Source organism: Gobio gobio (assembly GCF_949357685.1).
Source record: "Gobio gobio genome assembly, chromosome: 10".
NCBI lineage: Eukaryota > Metazoa > Chordata > Actinopteri > Cypriniformes > Gobionidae > Gobio > Gobio gobio.
The window spans coordinates 44,826,968-44,846,958 of record NC_137116.1 but is presented as its reverse complement, the minus strand read 5'-3'; the positions used below and the strand labels follow the sequence as shown (position 1 = coordinate 44,846,958).

At 39.6% G+C, this 19,991-nt stretch overlaps 2 protein-coding genes across 2 annotated transcripts; one reads left to right on the top strand and one right to left on the bottom strand.

Moving 5' to 3' along the window:
* The first annotated feature begins 372 nt into the window (after positions 1–372).
* On the top strand, positions 373–10,562 carry slc35a3a (solute carrier family 35 member A3a). Its single transcript, XM_079828234.1, has 8 exons — positions 373–798; positions 1,455–1,677; positions 2,827–2,981; positions 3,067–3,189; positions 3,277–3,451; positions 8,806–8,924; positions 9,086–9,219; positions 9,329–10,562. The coding sequence occupies exons 2-8, from the start codon at positions 1,488–1,490 to the stop codon at positions 9,417–9,419; spliced, it is 987 nt and encodes a 328-aa protein (XP_079684360.1). The 5' UTR covers positions 373–798; positions 1,455–1,487; the 3' UTR covers positions 9,420–10,562.
* Positions 10,563–12,073: 1,511 nt separating this feature from the next.
* Positions 12,074–14,152, bottom strand: fam78bb (family with sequence similarity 78 member Bb; the record flags this gene model as incomplete). Its single annotated transcript, XM_079828235.1, has 2 exons — positions 12,074–12,596; positions 13,890–14,152. The coding sequence occupies 2 exons, from the start codon at positions 14,150–14,152 to the stop codon at positions 12,074–12,076; spliced, it is 786 nt and encodes a 261-aa protein (XP_079684361.1).
* Between the last annotated feature and the right edge of the window lie 5,839 nt (positions 14,153–19,991).

Sequence of the window (19,991 nt, the reverse complement as noted above, 5' to 3'; positions counted from 1 at the left end):
TTTTATCCATCTATCTATCTATCTATCTATCTATCTATCTATCTATCTATCTATCTATCTATCTATCTATCTATCTATCTATCTATCTATCTATCTATCTATCTATCTATCTATCTATCTATCTGTCTGTCTGTCTGTCTGTCTGTCTGTCTGTCTGTCTGTCTGTCTGTCTGTCTGTCTGTCTGTCTGTCTGTCTGTCTGTCTGTCTGTCATTTTATTGTTGTATTAGATTGATTGACATTAATAAAGGATATTTTATAACAATTATCAAAAACGGCATAATATATGCAAGAAAATCAGTCGAAGTGCGCACTTCTCAATGAAGTCCAGTTGGGGTTGGAAATAAATTGAACATCATTCTGTCCGCCAACCGACAGGTGGCGACAACGACTCGTAATCAAAAGATCGAAATAACAAAACACTAGGAAGTACTGCAAGATTGTTGAGATTCATATGAAGATTTTCTGCACCTCACTTGACAGTCTTCTTTTCATTCTTGATGGACGAGGGAATCCGCCATGAGTAAAACATATAGCAGATAACCATGCGCAAAGGACACCCGGAACGCTTGATTTTCTCAAGTAATAATAGCTTAGCAGCAGCAGCAGCTCTTAGTGTTTAACTGTCAAAATAAGACACTACTGAACTAACGTTATTTAACTCAGTGTATGTAGATTCAACTTATGTAGAATCTGCAAGGATGGATCTTTGACGGGGTTTAAAGTTCATGTTTGCCTTCAAACTCCTCACAAACTGCAACTCTTCCGGATTAACTTACTGCAATAGTCGACTGAAAAGGTGAGACTATGAAAATATGTGTAACGTTAATATTTACATCGAAAACCTAATTGGTGTAAACGATTTATGTTAAACGTCTGTCCATGTCACTGTGGCTTGGGGTAAAATATAGACATTTTGTTGTTGTTTTATCATTTTTGCCATTTACATTTATTGATTCCCTAGTAAATTCGGAAATTCAAATTTTCTGAAATAATGTTTAATATGTTTCATATTTCTGTAGCTAATGTTTCTGAATATTTACTCTTTTTGTCTTTATTTTTGACTCTGTTCACTTTCACTGTATGGAAAAACGATGCATTGAAAGTGAATGGTGACCGAGACTGTCATTCTGACTAACATCTCCTTTTGTGTTTTCATGGTAGAAAGAGAGTGTGACAACATTAATGTGACTAAATGATGCCACAATTTTTAATGTTTGATCCATCCCTTCAAATTTTTAACATTTCAGTCCTAAATTTAGTAAACCGCAGGGTTAAAGTTTGCTTTCTTGGTCAAGGACACTATACAGTATGGATGCTATATAGCTCTGGACATCAGTGTTGTTTATGGCCATTAATGTTTACAGAGCAGCTTGCTTGTCAGACCCAGCTGGGACAACATTGTATTTCAACATCTGTCTGCTCTTTGCCCTCTTCTCTCTCATGTCACCCCAGTCTGTCCTGGTCTCCTTGTGAGAGGCTGTCATCATGGCATCAGCCAAGCTTAAGTACCTCTCTCTGGGGGTCCTGGTGTTCCAGACCACGTCCCTGGTGCTGACTATGCGTTACTCGCGCACCTTACAGGGCGACGGGCCGCGTTACCTTGCCTCCTCTGCTGTGGTGGTGGCAGAATTCCTCAAGATCCTCACCTGTGTGGGGCTCGTCTTCAAAGAGCACAGTAAGTTTCATGATGCTTCCTTCCTCCTTGACCGCACTTCAAGAATGTGGTCTGACTGGAGTTCTTAGAAAGTCATTCGCCTCTTTCAGTAGGTGACTGTATAGAGGGATGGTAGTGAGAAATTCAGTGTAATATCTCTGTATTTTAAAGCTTTCGAGATGCGTGAGGCACATTTGCATAGTCTGATTTGCTTTGGGATTTACTTACAAAAGTTTTGTACTCATCTTTCAACACTAATCAACATCTGATGTGTTGCATTTCTCTATAAGAAATTACTGTATTAAAATGTCTCTGTAAAGCAGGGATTCCTGGAACTTTTTGTTTACTTAAAGTACCTCCTTTATGTTAATAGTAATCATGTTCACAGATTCCTTATGTTGATTATCACGTGACAAGCTAGCATTTTATTTGAACATTTTTATGATTTCATTAATTATTAGCTTTTCAACAGCTCATGAAAATCGAGAAAGGAAAAAAACAAAACAAATCAAATTATGAATCGGCTGTCTTTGTGAACAGTTGTACAGAAAACACAGAAGAAATAGTTTAAAAGTAGTTAATTTATGTAAAGAGTAAGTAAGTAGACCATTGATTAATTTACAGACATAATTTACAAATGTACAGCTCTATCCAATCATTTCTTTACTGACATTGTGCCTCGGATTCTAAATATTTTTCAAAGATTTGATACCCCTAACCTGGCAAACTTCATTGTGATTAGCAATGATTAGCTCGTTCTCGCACGTGCTCATATCATCAACCTGGTACGCATGCAGAGTTTTTAGCAGTCTCTCGCCACGAGTTACAACCCATGTAAATACGGCAAAAAATGAAATGCAAAGTACGTATGCAGTTACAAAAATCCAGCAGTTCGCGTTTAGTACGAACGTACTCTTCTGATGACGAAATTCACGTGTCACACACTGTACGCTGACCCTTGCATATGCGTAAAAAGGGACGCACAAAAGGGACGCACAAGGAAGTATAAATGATAATCGACGCGTAGCCCACACCGTAGGTCCGACGCAGAAGTATAAATCAGCCTTAATGTATATCAAATATTCATTGAACTGTGAGGAGTCTGAGACTACATCAGGGAGTAATGGCTCTAAATGATTGCTGGGTCACTGCTGTATCTGTGTGGAACAGGTTACAGCGGCCGAGCTCTGAGCAGTATTCTGAGACAGGAGATTCTACACAAACCTATAGAGACGCTGAAGCTGGCGATTCCTTCAGGGATCTACACGCTACAGAATAACCTGCTCTACGTAGCACTGTCCAACCTTGATGCAGCTACCTACCAGGTAACTCTGTGTCCATTCATTAGTTGCATATAATTGTTTATTTATTTATGGCTATTGTTATGTTTTTTCTCCTGTGCACTTCTAGGTGACATACCAGTTGAAGATCCTGACCACAGCCCTGTTTTCTGTGTCTATGCTGGGCCGCAGGCTCGGGGTGTACCAGTGGTTGTCTCTGCTAATTCTTATGGCCGGGGTTGCACTTGTACAGGTAAAGAGATCTTGATTAGAGATGAACTGCCAGAACATTTGTTTTTGTTGGAATTTTTGACGTATTCATGATTGCTTGTTTGGACAGTGGCCAACGGACTCCCCGTCGGACCCTCAGAAAGAGCAGCTGACTGCAGGCTCACAGTTTGTAGGGCTGGTGGCCGTGTTGGTGGCCTGTTTCTCCAGTGGGTTTGCTGGCGTCTACTTTGAGAAGATCCTTAAAGAGACCAAGCAGAGTGTTTGGGTCCGAAACATCCAGCTTGGTAAGTATGTTTTAAAGAAATAAAACATGCTTGGTTTATTGCAGAAAATAAGATCTGTGACTAACAAAAGCGTACATGTTTTGTTCATCGTTATCGTCTTCACAAACGAACACAACTTTTCAGAATAAAGCTTAAAGGGTTAGTTCACCCAAAAATGAAAATTCTGTCATTAATTACTCACCCTCACGTCGTTCGAGACCTGTAAGACCTCCGTTCATATTCGGAACACAAATGAAGATATTTTTGTTGAAAGCTGATGGCTGAGAAAGGCTTCAGTTAGGCCTCCATTGGCATTCAGTACACTTATACTCCCAAGACGGATAAAAGGCACTCAAAACATCGTTACAAAGTCCATCTCACCACAGTGACTCTACAATAATCTTACGATGCGACGACAATAGTTTTTGTGCGCAAAAAAAATCAAAATAACACCTTTTTCCAACTTGTTACTGCCTTCCGTGTGTGCCTCCACGACGCATGCGCGAGAATATGACGCAGATCCGGCGTTCGGACAGATGACCCAGAAGTGATTTGTTTACAATCAGAGGAAGACGCGCGTATCTCAGCTGTTGGATTCTACATTGATCGTGCTTTAGGTCTCTGCGTAGTGCTCAAAATGGGGTTAGAGTGTGCATTTCATGGAATCCCGAGCCCCGGCGCTATGTCATATTCTCGCGCATGCGTCGTGGAGGCACACGCGGAAGGCAATAACAAGCTGGATAAAGGTGTTATTTTGATTTTTTTTTTGCGCACAAAAACTATTGTCGTCGCATCGTAAGATTATTGTAGAGCCACTGTGGTGAGATGGACTTTGTAATGACATTTTAAGTGCCTTTTATCGGTCTTGGGAGTATAAGTGTACTGAATGCCAATGGAGGCCTAACTGAAGCCTTTCTCAGCCATCAGCTTTCAACAAAAATATCTTCATTTGTGTTCCGAATATGAACGGAGGTCTTACGGGTCTCGAACGACATAAGGGTGAGTAATTAATGACAGTATTTTCATTTTTGGGTGAACTAACCCTTTAAATGCAATTGGCAGAAGTCAAAAGCTAAACGTAGGCTATAAACAAACTACACCACGGTCGCACAACTTCAACGTCACCATCACTAAGCTTCTGACAACTCTTTCAGTCTTTGTTTAAAAACCAGCTTTACAATGAGGCTTTGAATGTGGACTAGTGAGTTCTAGCGAAACAACCTTTTAGTCCCATTTAGCCACTTGTTAGCAACCACCTTTTATAAGACAGGTAAAAGCTTTTTTAAAAATCACAAGAGGGTAATACTGATGTATTTTATATCATAGAATAAAATTGAGCTTGTTTTCACCACAGACCTTATTTCAAGCATTTAACCAAAAGTCCATTCAAAAACCCATTGACTTCAGGACAATGGAGCCGGAAGTGCTAAAATGCTAACTCTTTTCTGGGTTTTGGCCTACAAAAATACGTCATCCCTGCACCACTCTATATTATACTAAAGCTGAGGTTGGGAACCTATTTAACCTTAAATGGATAGTTCACCTAAAAATGAAAATTAACCCATGATTTACTCACCCTCAAGTCATCCTTGGTGTATATGACATTCTTCTTTCAGACGAATAAAATCGGAGTTATATTAAAAAAGTCCTGGCTAATCCAAGCTTTATAATAGCAGTAATTGTTGCTCTGTTTTTGAAGTCCTTAAAAAATGCATCTGTCCGTCAAATAACGTGCTCCACATTGCTCCAGGAGGTTAATAAAGGCCTTCTGAAGCGAATCGATGCGTTTTTTTAAGAAAAATATCCATATTTTAAACTTTATAAAGTAAATTTTCGGCCGATTGCCTTCCTTTTTCAATTTATGGATAAAGTGTTGAAAGAAACAAAAAAGCAGGTCAAGTCACCTTCATTTATATACATAGGCATAAATCCCAGGGGGGTCTGGACCCCCCCTCCCCATCCCCCCACCATCTGAGGGTTGTCCCCCCATTAAAAAATAGCATTAAAAACGCCATTGTGTATTGTAAATAATATAATTATATATACTTGAAAAAAATTGTGTAAGTAGTAAAACAATACAAACGCAAACGGGGCAAAAATGCGTTTTAAGTTTAGAAATATAAGTCCCGCCTCTCTTGCCCCACAGTGGTTTGGTCCACCACGCACTGTCCTCACATACACACGCAAAAGTCTGGTGGGAGAGAACACAGTTCTTCAGTAGTTGTTGAACTCCAGTAAGTAGCTGTTAAGGCTATTCACTTTAAACATCGGATGAAGTGATTCTTTTCTCTTTAAAACAGACGATGCGGAGTTATTAGTAAACTAGCAATGACAAAAAATTATGATAAACGATATGTAACCGTTTTTAAGTCTGATATTTTAGCGATTTTTGTTTTGGTAGCTTGTTGTAAATCACCCACTACAACTAACACCGCGATAAGCCTCTGTGTGAACTGATATTAGGCTAATATTGTACCTCTACTGCTGGGTTGGGTTTTGCTCAATGCTATGTGGAAGAAGCAAGATAATTTAATAATTATATTACAGCATGGTGAACCTATGATAACTCATATATTTAAACAATTATTACTTTGTGTTGTTGGCCAGATAAAACAATATAGAAAAGCGGACATGAGAGAATTTTTCAGTGCACCAAAATGCTACAAATATACTTACAAGTACAATTTTGGTTGTATTATTTGTGTCCCCTTCAAAATTTCTCAAGCCCCCCCCCCAAACTGTTAGATGAAATTTACGCCTATATTTATATAGCGCTTTTTTACAATACAGATTGTTTCAAAGCAGGTTTACAATGATAATAGGAAATTAATGGAAGAGTTTTGGCTGTACAGCAGCTATAGAAAAAGTTATTATCCAGCTAAGTTTTTGATTGATTTATTTCTGTTGTAAAAAATGTGTTATTTACTTACACAACACCATTTTCAACTAAAATAGAAAACCTTTAATGCATTCTGGCCGCTCATTTGCATGGCGTCAGTGTTTGGTGGCTTGAGAATGCAAACTTTGAAATGGGTTTTGAAATATGATATGATACCGTTATAAATCTATGATATCGCAGATCAATCTGCATCACAGCGATGGGCAGCTACACCTATGCGTGCCAATGCGAACAAACCTGCCTAAAGTTGCCGGCCACTGTACTAGAGGGATTTGCATTTGAAGTCACTCAATAAATTGTGGTTTTAGTATAATCAGAAGCTCCTCTTACGAAGGGCACAGAGTTTAGACTGGGTAGAAATGTGTGATGCTTTTCCTCAATATAAACATGTTGGTGTTCAGATCAAATTAACACTTCTCATGGCTTAGATAGGTGACAATTAACTGACGACATGAAGCACTGACACATATAACCTATTTTTATACTAGAAGTCTGTTGACCTTCTGTAATCTGTATTTCTTAAAGATGTTCTCAAATTTCAAACAACTGAAATTTGTATTTCTTTCAACAAGCAGAATCCTTGTAAAAAACAGTGTGAGGTCACATTCATGAGCTTAAGGCGAATATGTATGTGCGTGTGCCGTGTGTGTTTTCATTCTTGCCATGTGGAGTCTCGGAGTAAGGTTTATTTATAACTGGCAATGTGTGAATTGAGCGTCTGTAGTGATTCACCTCCTAATGTGAACTTCTGTTCATCATTATAAACAAAGCCAAAAAAGCAGCCCTGTTCTTCAATGAGTGCCAAGATAATTTGATAACCTATAATTTGAGGATCATATCAAAGTTTATCACAATGATTCAATTTCTTTTCTCCGAATGAAGTCATTTATTCATTCCTGTAGTGTTTATACACTACCATTCAAAAGTTTGGGGTCAGTACAAATTTTTTTTTTGTAATACTTTTATTCAGCAACAATGCATTAAATTGATCAAAATGTGTAATGTTTTCTATTTAAAATAAATTATCTTCTTTCTCTTTCTATTCATCAAAGAATCCTGAAACAAAATGTATTGTGGATTCCTATATGTATGTATGTATGTATGTATGTATATATATATGTATGTATGTATATATATATGTATGTGTATATATATATATATATATATATATATATATATATATATATATATATATACGTACATACACACACACACACACACACACACACACACACACACACACACACACACACACAGTTATGTCAGAATTATTGGCACCCCTGGTAAATATGATAAAAGATGGCTGTAAAAATAAATCTGCATCATTTTATTTGCATCTGGTGGATTTGCTGCCAAAAAGCTCTTTTTATAGTTTCATCTGACCACAGAACCAGGTCCCTTTTGAATTTCTAGACGTGTCTGACAACTGAACATGCTGGAGTTTGTTTCTGGAGCAAGAAAGATTTTTCTTGAAACCCTCCCAAACAACATGTGGTGATATATATGTGTTTTTTTTTTTTAGCCTTTCTGACCCCAAGACTCAACTAATCCCTGCTCTTCTCTATCTGTATAGTAATTGAAATGCGGATTTTCAATGCTGTAGCTATTTTCCTACAGCCACTTTCTATTTTGTGAAGCTCCTGGCAACCGCCAAAGCCAGACTCATCCATCGGATTGCCAGACAGAGAGGTGTGATTTGTCATCTCCAGAGATTTGTTGCTCTAGAGTCCAGTGACGCCGTGCTTTACATCACTGCATCTGACGCTTAACATTGCACTGCACTTGATGTAAGGCTTGGATGCAGCTGCTCGGCCATGCAAACCCATTCCATGAAGCTCTCTACGCACTGTTCTTGAGCTAATCTGAAAGCCACATGAAGTTTGGAGGTCTGTAGCTATTGACTAAGTTGGCGACTTCTGCGCGCCCGCTATGTGATTTATTGGCTGAGTTGCTGTTGTTCCCAATTGCTTCCACTTTGTTATAATATCATTAACAGTTGACTGTGGAATATTTAGTAGTGAGGAAATTTCACGAATGGACTTATTGCACAGGTGGCAACCTATCACGGTACCATGCTTGAATTCACTGAGCTCCTGAGAGTGACCCATTCTTTCACAAATGTTTGTAGAAGCATCTGTTTGTAGATAGCTTTGCGATCACATGAATACATTTCATTATAAAATATATTAAAATAGAAACGGTTATTTTAAATTATAATCTTCCACAATATTACTGTTTTACTGTGTTTTTGATCTAATACATCTACTAAACTTTTCAGTAGACAGTAGTTTGATTTACTGGTTTACAAATTTGAATTATTATTCATTATTTTATCATTTGAGAATATAAACCTACCCTGTTTATTTGTCTCAAAAGAAATGAAAGGTGAATTGCCATTCTGCTACTAAACTTTCCTTGTATGACTGTACATACAGTCTATTTTATGGTATATTTCACGTGTATCCTCTGTTTGCAGGCATGTTTGGCCTGGTTTTTGGGTTCTTCGGGATGTTGGCCTACGATGGCGACAGAGTACAAGAACACGGAATGTTCCAGGGTTACAACACGCTGACCTTGATTGTGGTCGCCCTTCAGGTGAGCCTGAACACTTTGCAGTACAAGACTTGTGAGGTACCAGCATTTACATGCGAGTCAGATTTGATAATTGTGTCATCATTGACAACGAACGGGGAGATGTGTTCTCTGGCAACACATTAATATGCAACGATATAAATTGATTTTTGAATTTCCCACAGGCTCTTGGAGGGCTTGTGATAGCTGCTGTCATCAAGTATGCTGACAACATTCTGAAAGGCTTCGCTACATCACTCTCAATTATCCTCTCCACATTAATTTCATATTTCTGGCTTGAGGACTTTGAACCTACCAGGTAAAAAATGCATGTCTTGTGATCAATAACTGCTTTAAATCCAACTGAATTAAGTTTAAAAATGATTGAGTGAATTGAAATACATTTTTTGTTTTTCTCTCCTGTGCAGTGTGTTCTTCCTGGGCACATTATTTGTCATAATGGCAACGTTTCTCTATGGTTATGAGAGCAAGCCGGCAACCAATCCAAGCAGAGCATGATAACGGGACGGATGAGGTGAAAGTGGAGTGAAACAAAAGGATGAAACGAGTGGAAGGACGGAGATGAGGAGAGGAGGCATAGAAAGCGGGAAAGATGGATTGATTCAAGGTTGGAGAACAGGCTGGGCCACTGCTGTGCAGTGCTGAGCTGAAGCACACTGGGTGAAATGCTTTGTGCCTCTGGTTTCAGTGAAACTCTCGTTTAGCTTGAATTCATCAGCACTCATTTCATTAATGGGCGATGGATAAAAGCACTTCATAACGTGCCATCTTGAAATGTTTTTGAATGCGCTGAGACGTTTTTTTTTTTTTGGGGGGGATCAGGACTTGAGTACAGAAAGTTTGGCTCTACTCAATCCTTTAATATCCGTTCATCTTTGAGGGGCAATGGCTGCTTTTGGATCGCAGTAATTCGCCACAAATGAAACTTGATGGGGTCGTTGCATCACTGTATTTTTATGTCGTAATTCAAACTGCTTAAGTTCTACAAAAATATATTTTATGTTATTTTAATAGACTGGGATGCTGGGTTAGTTCCGTAGAATTTGAGGGAATGGTGTACCTTTTGTGAGTATGATGTAAACTTTTGATATTATTACAATGAAATGATAATAACAAGACTTGTGACAATGATGCTAGCCGGTCAGTTTGCAGGATATGGTGATTACAGATTATTTTATGTATGACCAGGCAACGAAGTACGGAACCCCTAAAGGGATTTGTTGATGGAAATTTTTACGTTCGCTTGCAAAAGTTTTTTGTTCCCCAAGAAATTTTGCGTTCGCTTGCGAACAAACAAAAACATTGACATTTTTCTTCCCTTCTCATATTTTTTTTCATCACCATGTCCCTTTAGGGCTTCCGTAAACAAAGAATACTTGAGTTACTCCATTATATATGCAAGGAAGGGATTTTTTTTAGCGACTTTGCACCATGTGTGAAGCTATATTAGAATCTGGTGAGGAGTTATAATAAATCAGGGGTTTAAATATCTTTTTTGTTTATTTTAACAATGCATACATTTTCACAAAGGCAGCACAAAATTTTAAAGAAAGAGGCGTTGATTTTTTTTCTCCAAAAGGTGTAAAAACAATGCATGCAGTCACAGCTTGAAAAAGGTAATTAATTAAAAAGGCAAAAAGATTTTTCTGTTCTTCCATAAAGTTGGGCATTCAGATCCATGTTTATTTGATCAGTCGGGACACTCTAGCTGCCCGAGTCTTTCAAAACACACTGTGAACCGCAAAAACAATAAACTCTACGGTGACCTCTGAAGACCGGCATCTGTAATGTTGCTTTTGAAGTCTGTGCATCCCGTATGGCATCATAAATTTCGTTTATACAATTCCAATGGCTTTAATGCTCAAGCCAACGGATTCATTTTTGATAATCAAGCAGTCACTCCACTGTAATTTGTGCAGGCCCTGGATACTCTTGAGGAGGAAGATGAGGGTGCTTCAAAGAAGAAGAAGGCGGTTGAGTGTTACTTGTGCTTTTGTGTCTGCATGTGTGTTCGTTATCTCAGTAGGAAGGTCTGGATGGTTTTCACCTCTCTAATGAGTAGCGGTGGGAGTTGGTGTTTGCAGCACTGTTCAAATCTTTCTCTTCCCCTCCCTTGATTCCCTCGCTCCCAGGTGAAATGGCAGACAGCTCCAGACATTCTTAAGCTTAGGGCATAGAAATTCAATGCCATTACCACTGCAGCAGTATTCACAGTCCAGGTTATGCTCAGTGGAACTACAGTCTTATATGTTCTTAGTTTACGCCGTGTGGTTGGAGCTTTAAGTTTCCTTCAAATGCACTTTGAATGAAACTAATCAAGCTGAAAGGCAATACTGAATTCAACTGTACACCTTCTGAAGTCATACATTCATGCACAACAGTTTCTCGTTTCGCAACATTGCGTTTATATACGTAGCATGTAAAGCTCTGCCTGAGCAAGACTGGCTCCTGTGTGGCTCAGATGTTTAACACTTGCAGATAACTTTTAAAAGAGAAGGTTGGAGTTAAATGATCTGTAAATAGTCTGTGATACTCCACGCAAAAATGAACATGAATATTCTGCCCTCGTTTATGTGTATGCATGTATGCATTTCTTTCCTCTGCAGAAGAACATTTTGAAGAACACCAAACAACGATGGAACCCACTGACTTCCACAGAAAAAAGAGAATCATACAGGTTTTATGACAGAACTTTTTTTGGGTGGAGTATCCATTTATGGATACCCCCAAGTATGATTTATTCACCTTGATTCTTGGTGTTTTAATAGTTTTAAACAATAGTTTTAAGGCAAATGGCAATATTAAATTAAAGGGATAATTCACCCAAACTATTATTGTTCCAAACCTGTTTGACTTTGTCCTCTGTGGAATGCAAAAGAAGATGTTTTTTTCCCTTCTATGCACTGAAAGTCAATGGGGTCCAATGTAGTTTTGTTTCCTTGGATGGACAGAAACATTCTTTAAAATATCTTCTTGTGTGTTCCACACAAGGAACGGAAGTCATACAGGTTGTGAGTATTGATTTTTTTTTTTTATGAACTGTCCCTTTAAGTGTCTCTATGGCCATTCAAGAACCAAGCATCGCTTTAAAGGCAGTAGTGTGGATTTAAGGCAAATTTTGATTGAAAACCTTCAGGTTTTCCCACAACCTGCTACTTGGAGGGGATCACCACTAACGGTGTTCCTCGCTTGGGCCTCCACATTAGCACTTGGGCGTCATTAGCATTAGGTTTACCCAAAGCGTTTGGGGGGATCGGCTCCATATGGGTCAACACCTTGGGCTGGTCCTGGTGCACCCGGCCGGTGAGTCTTGCTCGAGAGCCCAGTGGCTTGGAGGGGTCAATGGCGATGTCCACTTTCATCCTCCACTTCACTGTCTGCAGGAGGATCTTCTCCTGTGTGGCCATATTCAAAGCCACCAGCCATGTGGTGAAGCTCTGGTCGCGTTTGATCCGCGTGAGCAAAGGCACATTGCTCTCGCTCACCGGTACGGCCCATGTCACACTGGGGTAGAAGTTATCGTTCATGCTGACAGTGAAGCGTGAGGGTTTGGATGCGGGGCCGGAGAGGGTCACCGTTTCTGTTGTGTTTCCGTACCACGGGTAACTCACGCCGTCCGAGTCGCTGATGGCCTTCACCAATCCTTCTCGTAACTCTGGCAGCTCCCAGCTTGACCTGCGGAAATGTGACGTTTAGAGGTTAAACAAACACGGCTGTGCTATTGAATATAAGCTGTAAGTGAAAGATGCTGCTGAGTCCAAATGATAACTGGGGTTAATGATGACATTCATTATCAGGGTCCCAGCTGTCTGTGTAAAATGACTCAGTGTGAGAGGACGCTAATGTGGCTGGGTGTTGTTAGGTATGACCCGTTGCTGGCATTTCTTCTTTGGTACAGCACCATCTGTGTCACAGTAAACCCCACGCAACCACCCGCTCAGGCAGTAATACACACCCCCACACACATGTCCACACCTCCACACAGACAGGCCCCCCAGGCAGCATCAGAAGGGCCCACATCGCGCGTCACAGGGCTTGTGGGTGGGTGTGAGAATGTCTCTGTCTCCATCTCGTCTGCTGCTCTGTCTTTATAGATAATTGCATTCGCCTGCAAAACTAAACTGTTTAGTGCAACCACGCTGATGTTTCAGTGCAGCTATTCCGTTTTTTTATCCGCTACCTCTCCCTGTCTGATCCAGTGACAAGCTGTGAAACTCATTTGTGGGAGTATAAATGAAAGAGCAGTGACTGATGAAGGTGCAAACACTCCTCCCCTCAGGCACTGAGCTGATGTATGCATACTCTCTGTGAATATAAATCACTGCTGCACTGCACTGCTTATCCTTTGCCATGCACTATTTAAAGTCGTAATTGAATAAACGTATCTATATAAATGAAAGATGTACTCACAGATGGGTCAATGAATATTTTCGGAGTCAAGCTTAACATTTAAGTGGTGTAATGTCTAGAGATTGGAAAAAAGGAAAGAAAAAAAGTCTCTTAAAAGGCTTAAATTCTTGACTGTAGAAATGTTGACATAAGCAGTTTGGCATATTTTCTTATCGTTACTTCATAAAAAAAATTAAAGATATCAATGTCACGATTTGTCCATCAAATCAAAGTCAGTGTTGCATCGGTTTGATTAAACAAAGTTTTAAGAAATCCCAAAAATACTTTGTTTGGGTCAAAATGGGTAACTTTTTAAGAAAAATACTTCAAGTATTTTAGTACCTTTTATAGTTGATTTATGGCCATATGCTGCTTGACATTTTTGGAGGCATTTAATTCGAATTAGGCAACTTGTTTTTCAAAAAATTACAAACGGAAAGATTTCAAATTGCTAGAACTTGGCATGTATGTTTTAAGCTAGATTTGCCACTGACTCAGATAAATGATTGCTTATCTAAATGTCTATAGTTTTAGTGAAGAGCAAGGGCATTGAAGGCATAAAACATGCAGCAGGCTTACATGCCGAGGTCTCCATAAGTGTTGTAGAATTCCATTTGAGTGCACGCTTGAATCCAACCCACAACCCAAGTCTCATTGCGAGGGATCGGCGGCATTACTATCCGGGCGGAGGCCTTGAAGTACGGAGTTTTGTAGCGGAGCACTATGGGTGAATTCTCCTCGATCACTGTCGGGCAGTGGTCAATAGTAGCAAAGACGTCGTAAACAACGATGTTCTCGCGTTTGATTCGGGGCTTGCAGGCGACACTCTGTAGGCAACCCATGGCTGGAGAGGGTCAGAATCAGGGTAAACGACCAACCAAGTAGGGTGTTTAAAAATAAATACTTTTAGATGTCCAAAACAACGCGTCGATCTAAGCTTATGGTCAGTCCACGCGCCCAAAATAGGCTAGTTACTCCACAAATTAATAGATGTAGACTATATCAAAAACAAGACATAAACAGGTGTCAATCAACAGCACGTGCTTTCCCCCCAAGTCAATGCCATTTAGATATGATCAACAGATATCAAATCACTGTCTAGTTACTCGGGATCAACAACAGGTTGCAAGACCTCCGACCATCTCTTGATCTTTGGTGTGCCCATGCCTTTGATTGTCACTCGCGATCGGGCTTAATGGTTGTTTTGGGCTCCCACTTCAATCTGATATGTTCCCTTTCAAATCCACATGGCCTTTTGCAGCTCTTCGCCCTTTCATCCGTTTCTTTCTGGTCCGAGTTTTCATGTCACAACCGGAGGCAGAGCAAAAACAGTCAGGTGTGGCGGACCGCTCGCCTCGACAAGAGGTACTCGCGAATCAGTTTTTCTCGATTGATGTTTGCGCTTTCGGAACAACAGGCAATCTCAAAGTATTTCATGGTTTACGCGAAAAGTGTGTTACACAGCGGAGTGTTGCTCTCGATCACATCACGTTTGACGTTCCGTTACAGCGTGTATTCCTTCAGGAAACACAGACATCCACAAAAACACGCGAGGCGTCCAGATGAGATTGGATAAATCGTTGAAATCTACAGTGTCAAAACGACTGATATTCCGCTTTTAAATAAACCGTTCCCATGTCCGTTGTTGATGTGCACGCCGTGGTCGCTGTTCGGTTGCTGTGGTGCTGAATGAACGATCAGAGGCGCGTGGGAGTACCGGTGCACATTATAGTCCTCCTCACGTAGCTACACTCAGTTCATCATATAGGGCTTTCCGTTAAACAAAACCAGAAAACAACAATATTATAGAATAATGAAATGCATGACTCAAGATTGATGTACCCAGAGTTTGAACCTGTTGATGTTGGATCTTATGAAATCCTTTGTAGCTTAGGTATAGGCATAGCCTATTACTTATGCATGCATATATACTCGATGTTAAACATATAATGATCGTACTAACTCGAATAGGTTGATCTAAAAGTGGGACAAATTTTCAAAAACAAAATGTAGGGGTGGGGATGTCTTAAAAGTAGTCCACTTTTAATACACGTTTCACGCTTTTTTAAAGATCGTTGACTGTTAGTAAGGGTCGTCAAAATACATTTGTGTTAGAAGAAACTTAAAGGGATAGTTGACCCCAAAAAAATTAAATTCTGTGATTTCACTCTAGTTCCAAACCCTTAAGGTATTCGTTCTTCTTCAGTACACAAATGAAGATATTTATGATGAAATCTAAGAGCTTTCTGTCCCTCCATTGACAGCTACGCATCTATCTCTTGATGCTTCAAAAAGTTCATAAAGAGATCATAAAACGAATCCAAATGAATTGAGCGGTTTATAGTCCAAATTGACTATAAATCAGTCAATGAGACTTGATCGCTTTATATGATGAACAGATTAAATTTAGACTTTTATTCACATTTAAACATTGATTAGCGAATGTAAACAGAACATAGACTGTAAAAAAATATGGACGTAGTGTCCGTGACGTCACCCTTAGGATTCTGAAGAGCAGTTCTGAAGCGTAAAGTATGGACGAGCTGGCCGTCGCCATCTTGTCAGCGCGTCATCGTGCGTCACTCCCGGATAACAGAAAAGGGCAAAATGGCGGGATGTGGGCGGAGCTGAAGTGACGCGATGACTAACATACAGCAAATAAATGGCTATCCACCTGTCACTCAAAGTGGCCACGCCCTTAATTGTGCAGAACTTTAAGGCTTTATATAATGTTAACGAATGAGTTATACAAAAAATTCACCCCCCTCACAGTTGTCATGAAGGGCAAAATTAGCTGTATAGACCAAAACCACAATTTGTACCAGGCTGTAAACATGTTTTTTTTTTTGCTGTAAAGTTGGGCATTTTAACATGGGGCTCAATGAGATTCTGCTCCCTTCTGGAGCCTGTCCCTAGCGGCCAGTCGACGAATTACAGTTTAAGTCATTTCCGTATTGGCTTCGAGAGAAACTGTGGGAGGTTGCCGCTTGAAACCGAAGCTCAACCGAACCTGCTTGCCGATCAGACAGAACGCATTTTTCAGGTTCGAAAACGCAAGGCGCAGTGCGCTGCGTTTTTTTTTTTTTTTCATGTTGCTTGGAAACCCCCGAATCATCAGTCCTATCTCATCAAGGTAACTGTGACCACAACGGAAGGCCCATCTCTCCATTCATTCGATTGGACAATAGAAAAAAAACGCGATGACGTTGGGCGCTTTTCCGATCAGAGTTTTTTTTTTTTCAACTTCAGGCGCTCCGAGCTCTCCTTCTAAAACGCGAGGCGCAGCAGGCGGTTAAAACGCGAGGCGTCCGGGGCGCATAAGCAGCGTGCATAACGCTCTCTGCCAACAAAATCTAGTCAAAAAAGGCGCCTCTCGCTGCAAAAACTCGTTCTGTCTGAGCGGGGCCTTAATTGGTTTTTGCAGAAGCTCAAATGTGCTGCACAAGACGAGAACGAACCTCATTGGTTCTCGCACATCAAACAAACATGCTTGAGCTTCTGTTTACCACAATTGATGTGTGAGTTGATGAATGTTAGTGTAACAGAGCTAGTAGTTGCTGTGCGAGTAAACCTCACTCCTCTGATCTCAAGAGACGTTCTAGCGACCGACGCTAGAGGTTGCAGCCTTTAGCCTCCTTGTTAGTGTCCGACTCTCATGCAGGTGGACCCAGGTTCGAGTCCTGCTTGAAGCGGGGCGATTCGAACAGGAGGGGTTCCATTTATATGTGAATAAAAGCCGAGATTCAATCTGTTCATCTTATAAAGCAGGGGTGTCCAATCCTGATCCTGGAGGCCTACTGTCCTGCAAAGTTTAGCTCCAACCCAAATTAAACACACCTGAACCAGCTAACGTTAATCAAGGTCTTACTAAGGATACTAGAAACTTCTAGGCAGGTGTGTCAGGGCTAAACTCTGCAGGACAGTGGCCCTTCAAAACTGAGTTTGGACATCCCTGATATAAAGAAATCATGTCTCTTCAGAAAATTTGGACTGAACTGCTCAATTTATATGGATTAGTTTTACGATCTCTTTATGAACATTTTTGAAGTGTCAAAGTGTTTGTTGCATAGCTGTCAATGGAGGGACAGAAAGCTCTCAGATTTAATCAAAAAGATCTTTATTCTTTATTCTTCTATATTTATTGTTCTGAAGATGAACGAAAGTCATGAGGGTTAGTAATTAACGACAGATTTTTCATTTTTGGGTGAACTATCCCCTAAAGCGATTGCGCCATAGAGAAAGCACAGACACGTTTGCAAGTCAAGAGATGGCCTAAGAGGCAAAAGGTGATTTTACTACTTTAAGAGCTACATTTTCACTTGCAGAATTGATTATAATAATTACTTTTTGTAACTTTGATCCATATTTACCTCCTCTTCTCTCTTACATATTAGGTTAACACAGGGAGATTATACAGCGCGAGAGACATGTTCCGCTTCTTAATTGGTGGCTTTCCGTGTTACCATGACAACCAACATAGACGGACTGTCGTCACTAAGGCCGATCTCATGTCAAATGTATCCGTCAGGGGAACATCACTGTGAAAATTGGCTGGTGTCTTAAGCACGCGTGAGGTCAGAAGAAGATGATGGTGATTAGGGAATCTAAACTCAACCCGGAGTAAAGTGCAGATTTGCCGAAGTCAATGTGTAGCTACAGGTGTGTGTGCGTGACATCAGAATGAGGAGTCGACTGCCTGCTTTGGATCAACTGCTTTGTTGTATTTCTCATTTTTAAGGCGTCGAATGAATTAATGTAAATTACAATCTCCCTATTCGTTATTCTAAAATTATGAACGGCCGAACTGAATGAGGTAGAGCGATAAAAAGAGAACGTTTGGATGTGGACCTTTACTTATTTGTCATGTCACGTGATATGCATATGAAAAATCTAATATAAGTATAATGAGTCACGCAGTCTGTTTTAAGAACACCGGCAAAACACCACACAGTGAAAACAAGTTTTATCTTGTTTTCTTGTCTTTTTTTAGTATTTTCTTAAAATAGCAAGCCATGTCTCTATAAAGGCACAGTCTGCATTTACCAAATTCTCCAGCAGAGGGAGATATTGCTTCTGAGAAATGGAAGTCAATTGTGGCAATAGCTCGGATTTTCTGGTAACGTGGAGGTGGTGTTCAAGTGCACTCGTTCATACACACTTTTTTATTGCTTTAGTTCTGTTCAGTTCTGTTTTCTTCATCCATATCATCCTAAAACCCAGATTTTTTCATGAATAGGCAAAAACAATGGCTTTTTTTCATACTTTTTTTAAGTTTCAGGCTTTTTTTAATCCAAACTTTGTATAAAGATGCATCTCGACTATGTTATGAAAGATATGACAGACTGATTTGATATACTATTTTATTACTTTATGCAATATGTGTGTAAATAAACATGGCCATAAATGCAATGCATCTACACACTGTATCTAATTTGCGTATTTATGTGTTCTTGGGGCAACATGTAATTAAAAAAATGACATAATAATGGGAGCAATAATTGGGAATATTTTTATATGAGATATTCTTATTTCATAAGAATATTAATATATAATTTATTTCTCTATTCACCAGTTGTGTCTCCAAAATGCCTGATATGCCATGATGTAAATCCTTTACAGGGGTCATGTATGAAATCCATGCCGTTTCATAACAGAAAGTCATATTCATAACAATTGCCTGAGATGTTGATTTCTGACAATTTGAAAATTTGTCAGATTTTATTATAATTAGTTTAATTACTGATAATTATCATATTTCCATAAGAGTGCAAAATTTGATCATTTATTCATTTTTAAAGACCAAGGAGAGGGGGTTATCATGGTTACACCTCCAAACATTTGGTATCTCTGAAAGCCCTGAATAATCTTTACAGGACATCCAGACTTAAATGTGACTAATGATCTCAGAGACATTTGTTAAAGCTGCAGTCCGTAACTTTTTTGTTTTGTTTTAAAATGATCCAAAATACATTTTTGACCAAGTACATAACCAGCCAAATGTGTTCAAAACGTTCTCCTTACCTTAGCCCAATTCAAAACGGTAATCTTGTAATAATGTGTTATAATTTGAGTGGTGCTGGTGGATTTATGCGGGAAATTTGAGCATGGCACCGTTCGTCTTTGCTTCATCACATCTGTATACATAAAGGAGGAGTCCCGGGTACACTCTAAAAAAAAAGGCTCGTAATCATAGGGGAACCTTTTTTAGTGCTATATAGCACCAATTTTGGTGCTTCAGTGGTTCTTCAGCGGTTCTTCAGAGGTGCTATATAGCACCTTAGTCAAAGAACCGGTGAAGAACCTCTGAAGAACCGCTGAAGAACCGCTGAAGAACCTCTGAAGAACCGCTGAAGAACCACTGAAGCACCAAAATTGGTGCTATATAGCACTAAAAAAGGTTCCCCTATGATTACGAGCCAAGAACCATTTTTGGTGCAATATAGAACCTTTTTTTTTTAGAGTGTAGGCTATATCAAATGTGAGGATGCTGCAGGTGGTGGATCATTTTCTCACAGCAGCTGGACTAATTAAACATATTATTTTGATGGCAGATTATTATCCAGAAAGGTGCAAATGACAATCATCAGTGACAACTGGAGATTCACCTGCAGTCAAAAGCAAAAGATTAGACTGTACGGTAATCAAAATCTACACGGGTAACGCTAATATACACTAAATACA

Coding starts and splice junctions, on each gene's coding strand:
- slc35a3a (XM_079828234.1), top strand. CDS start 1,488: ATGGCATCAGCCAAGCTTAAGTACCTCTCTCTGGGGGTCCTGGTGTTC. Junction 2,982..3,066: donor TTGATGCAGCTACCTACCAG/GTAACTCTGTGT, acceptor GTGCACTTCTAG/GTGACATACCAGTTGAAGAT. Junction 8,925..9,085: donor TGATTGTGGTCGCCCTTCAG/GTGAGCCTGAAC, acceptor AATTTCCCACAG/GCTCTTGGAGGGCTTGTGAT.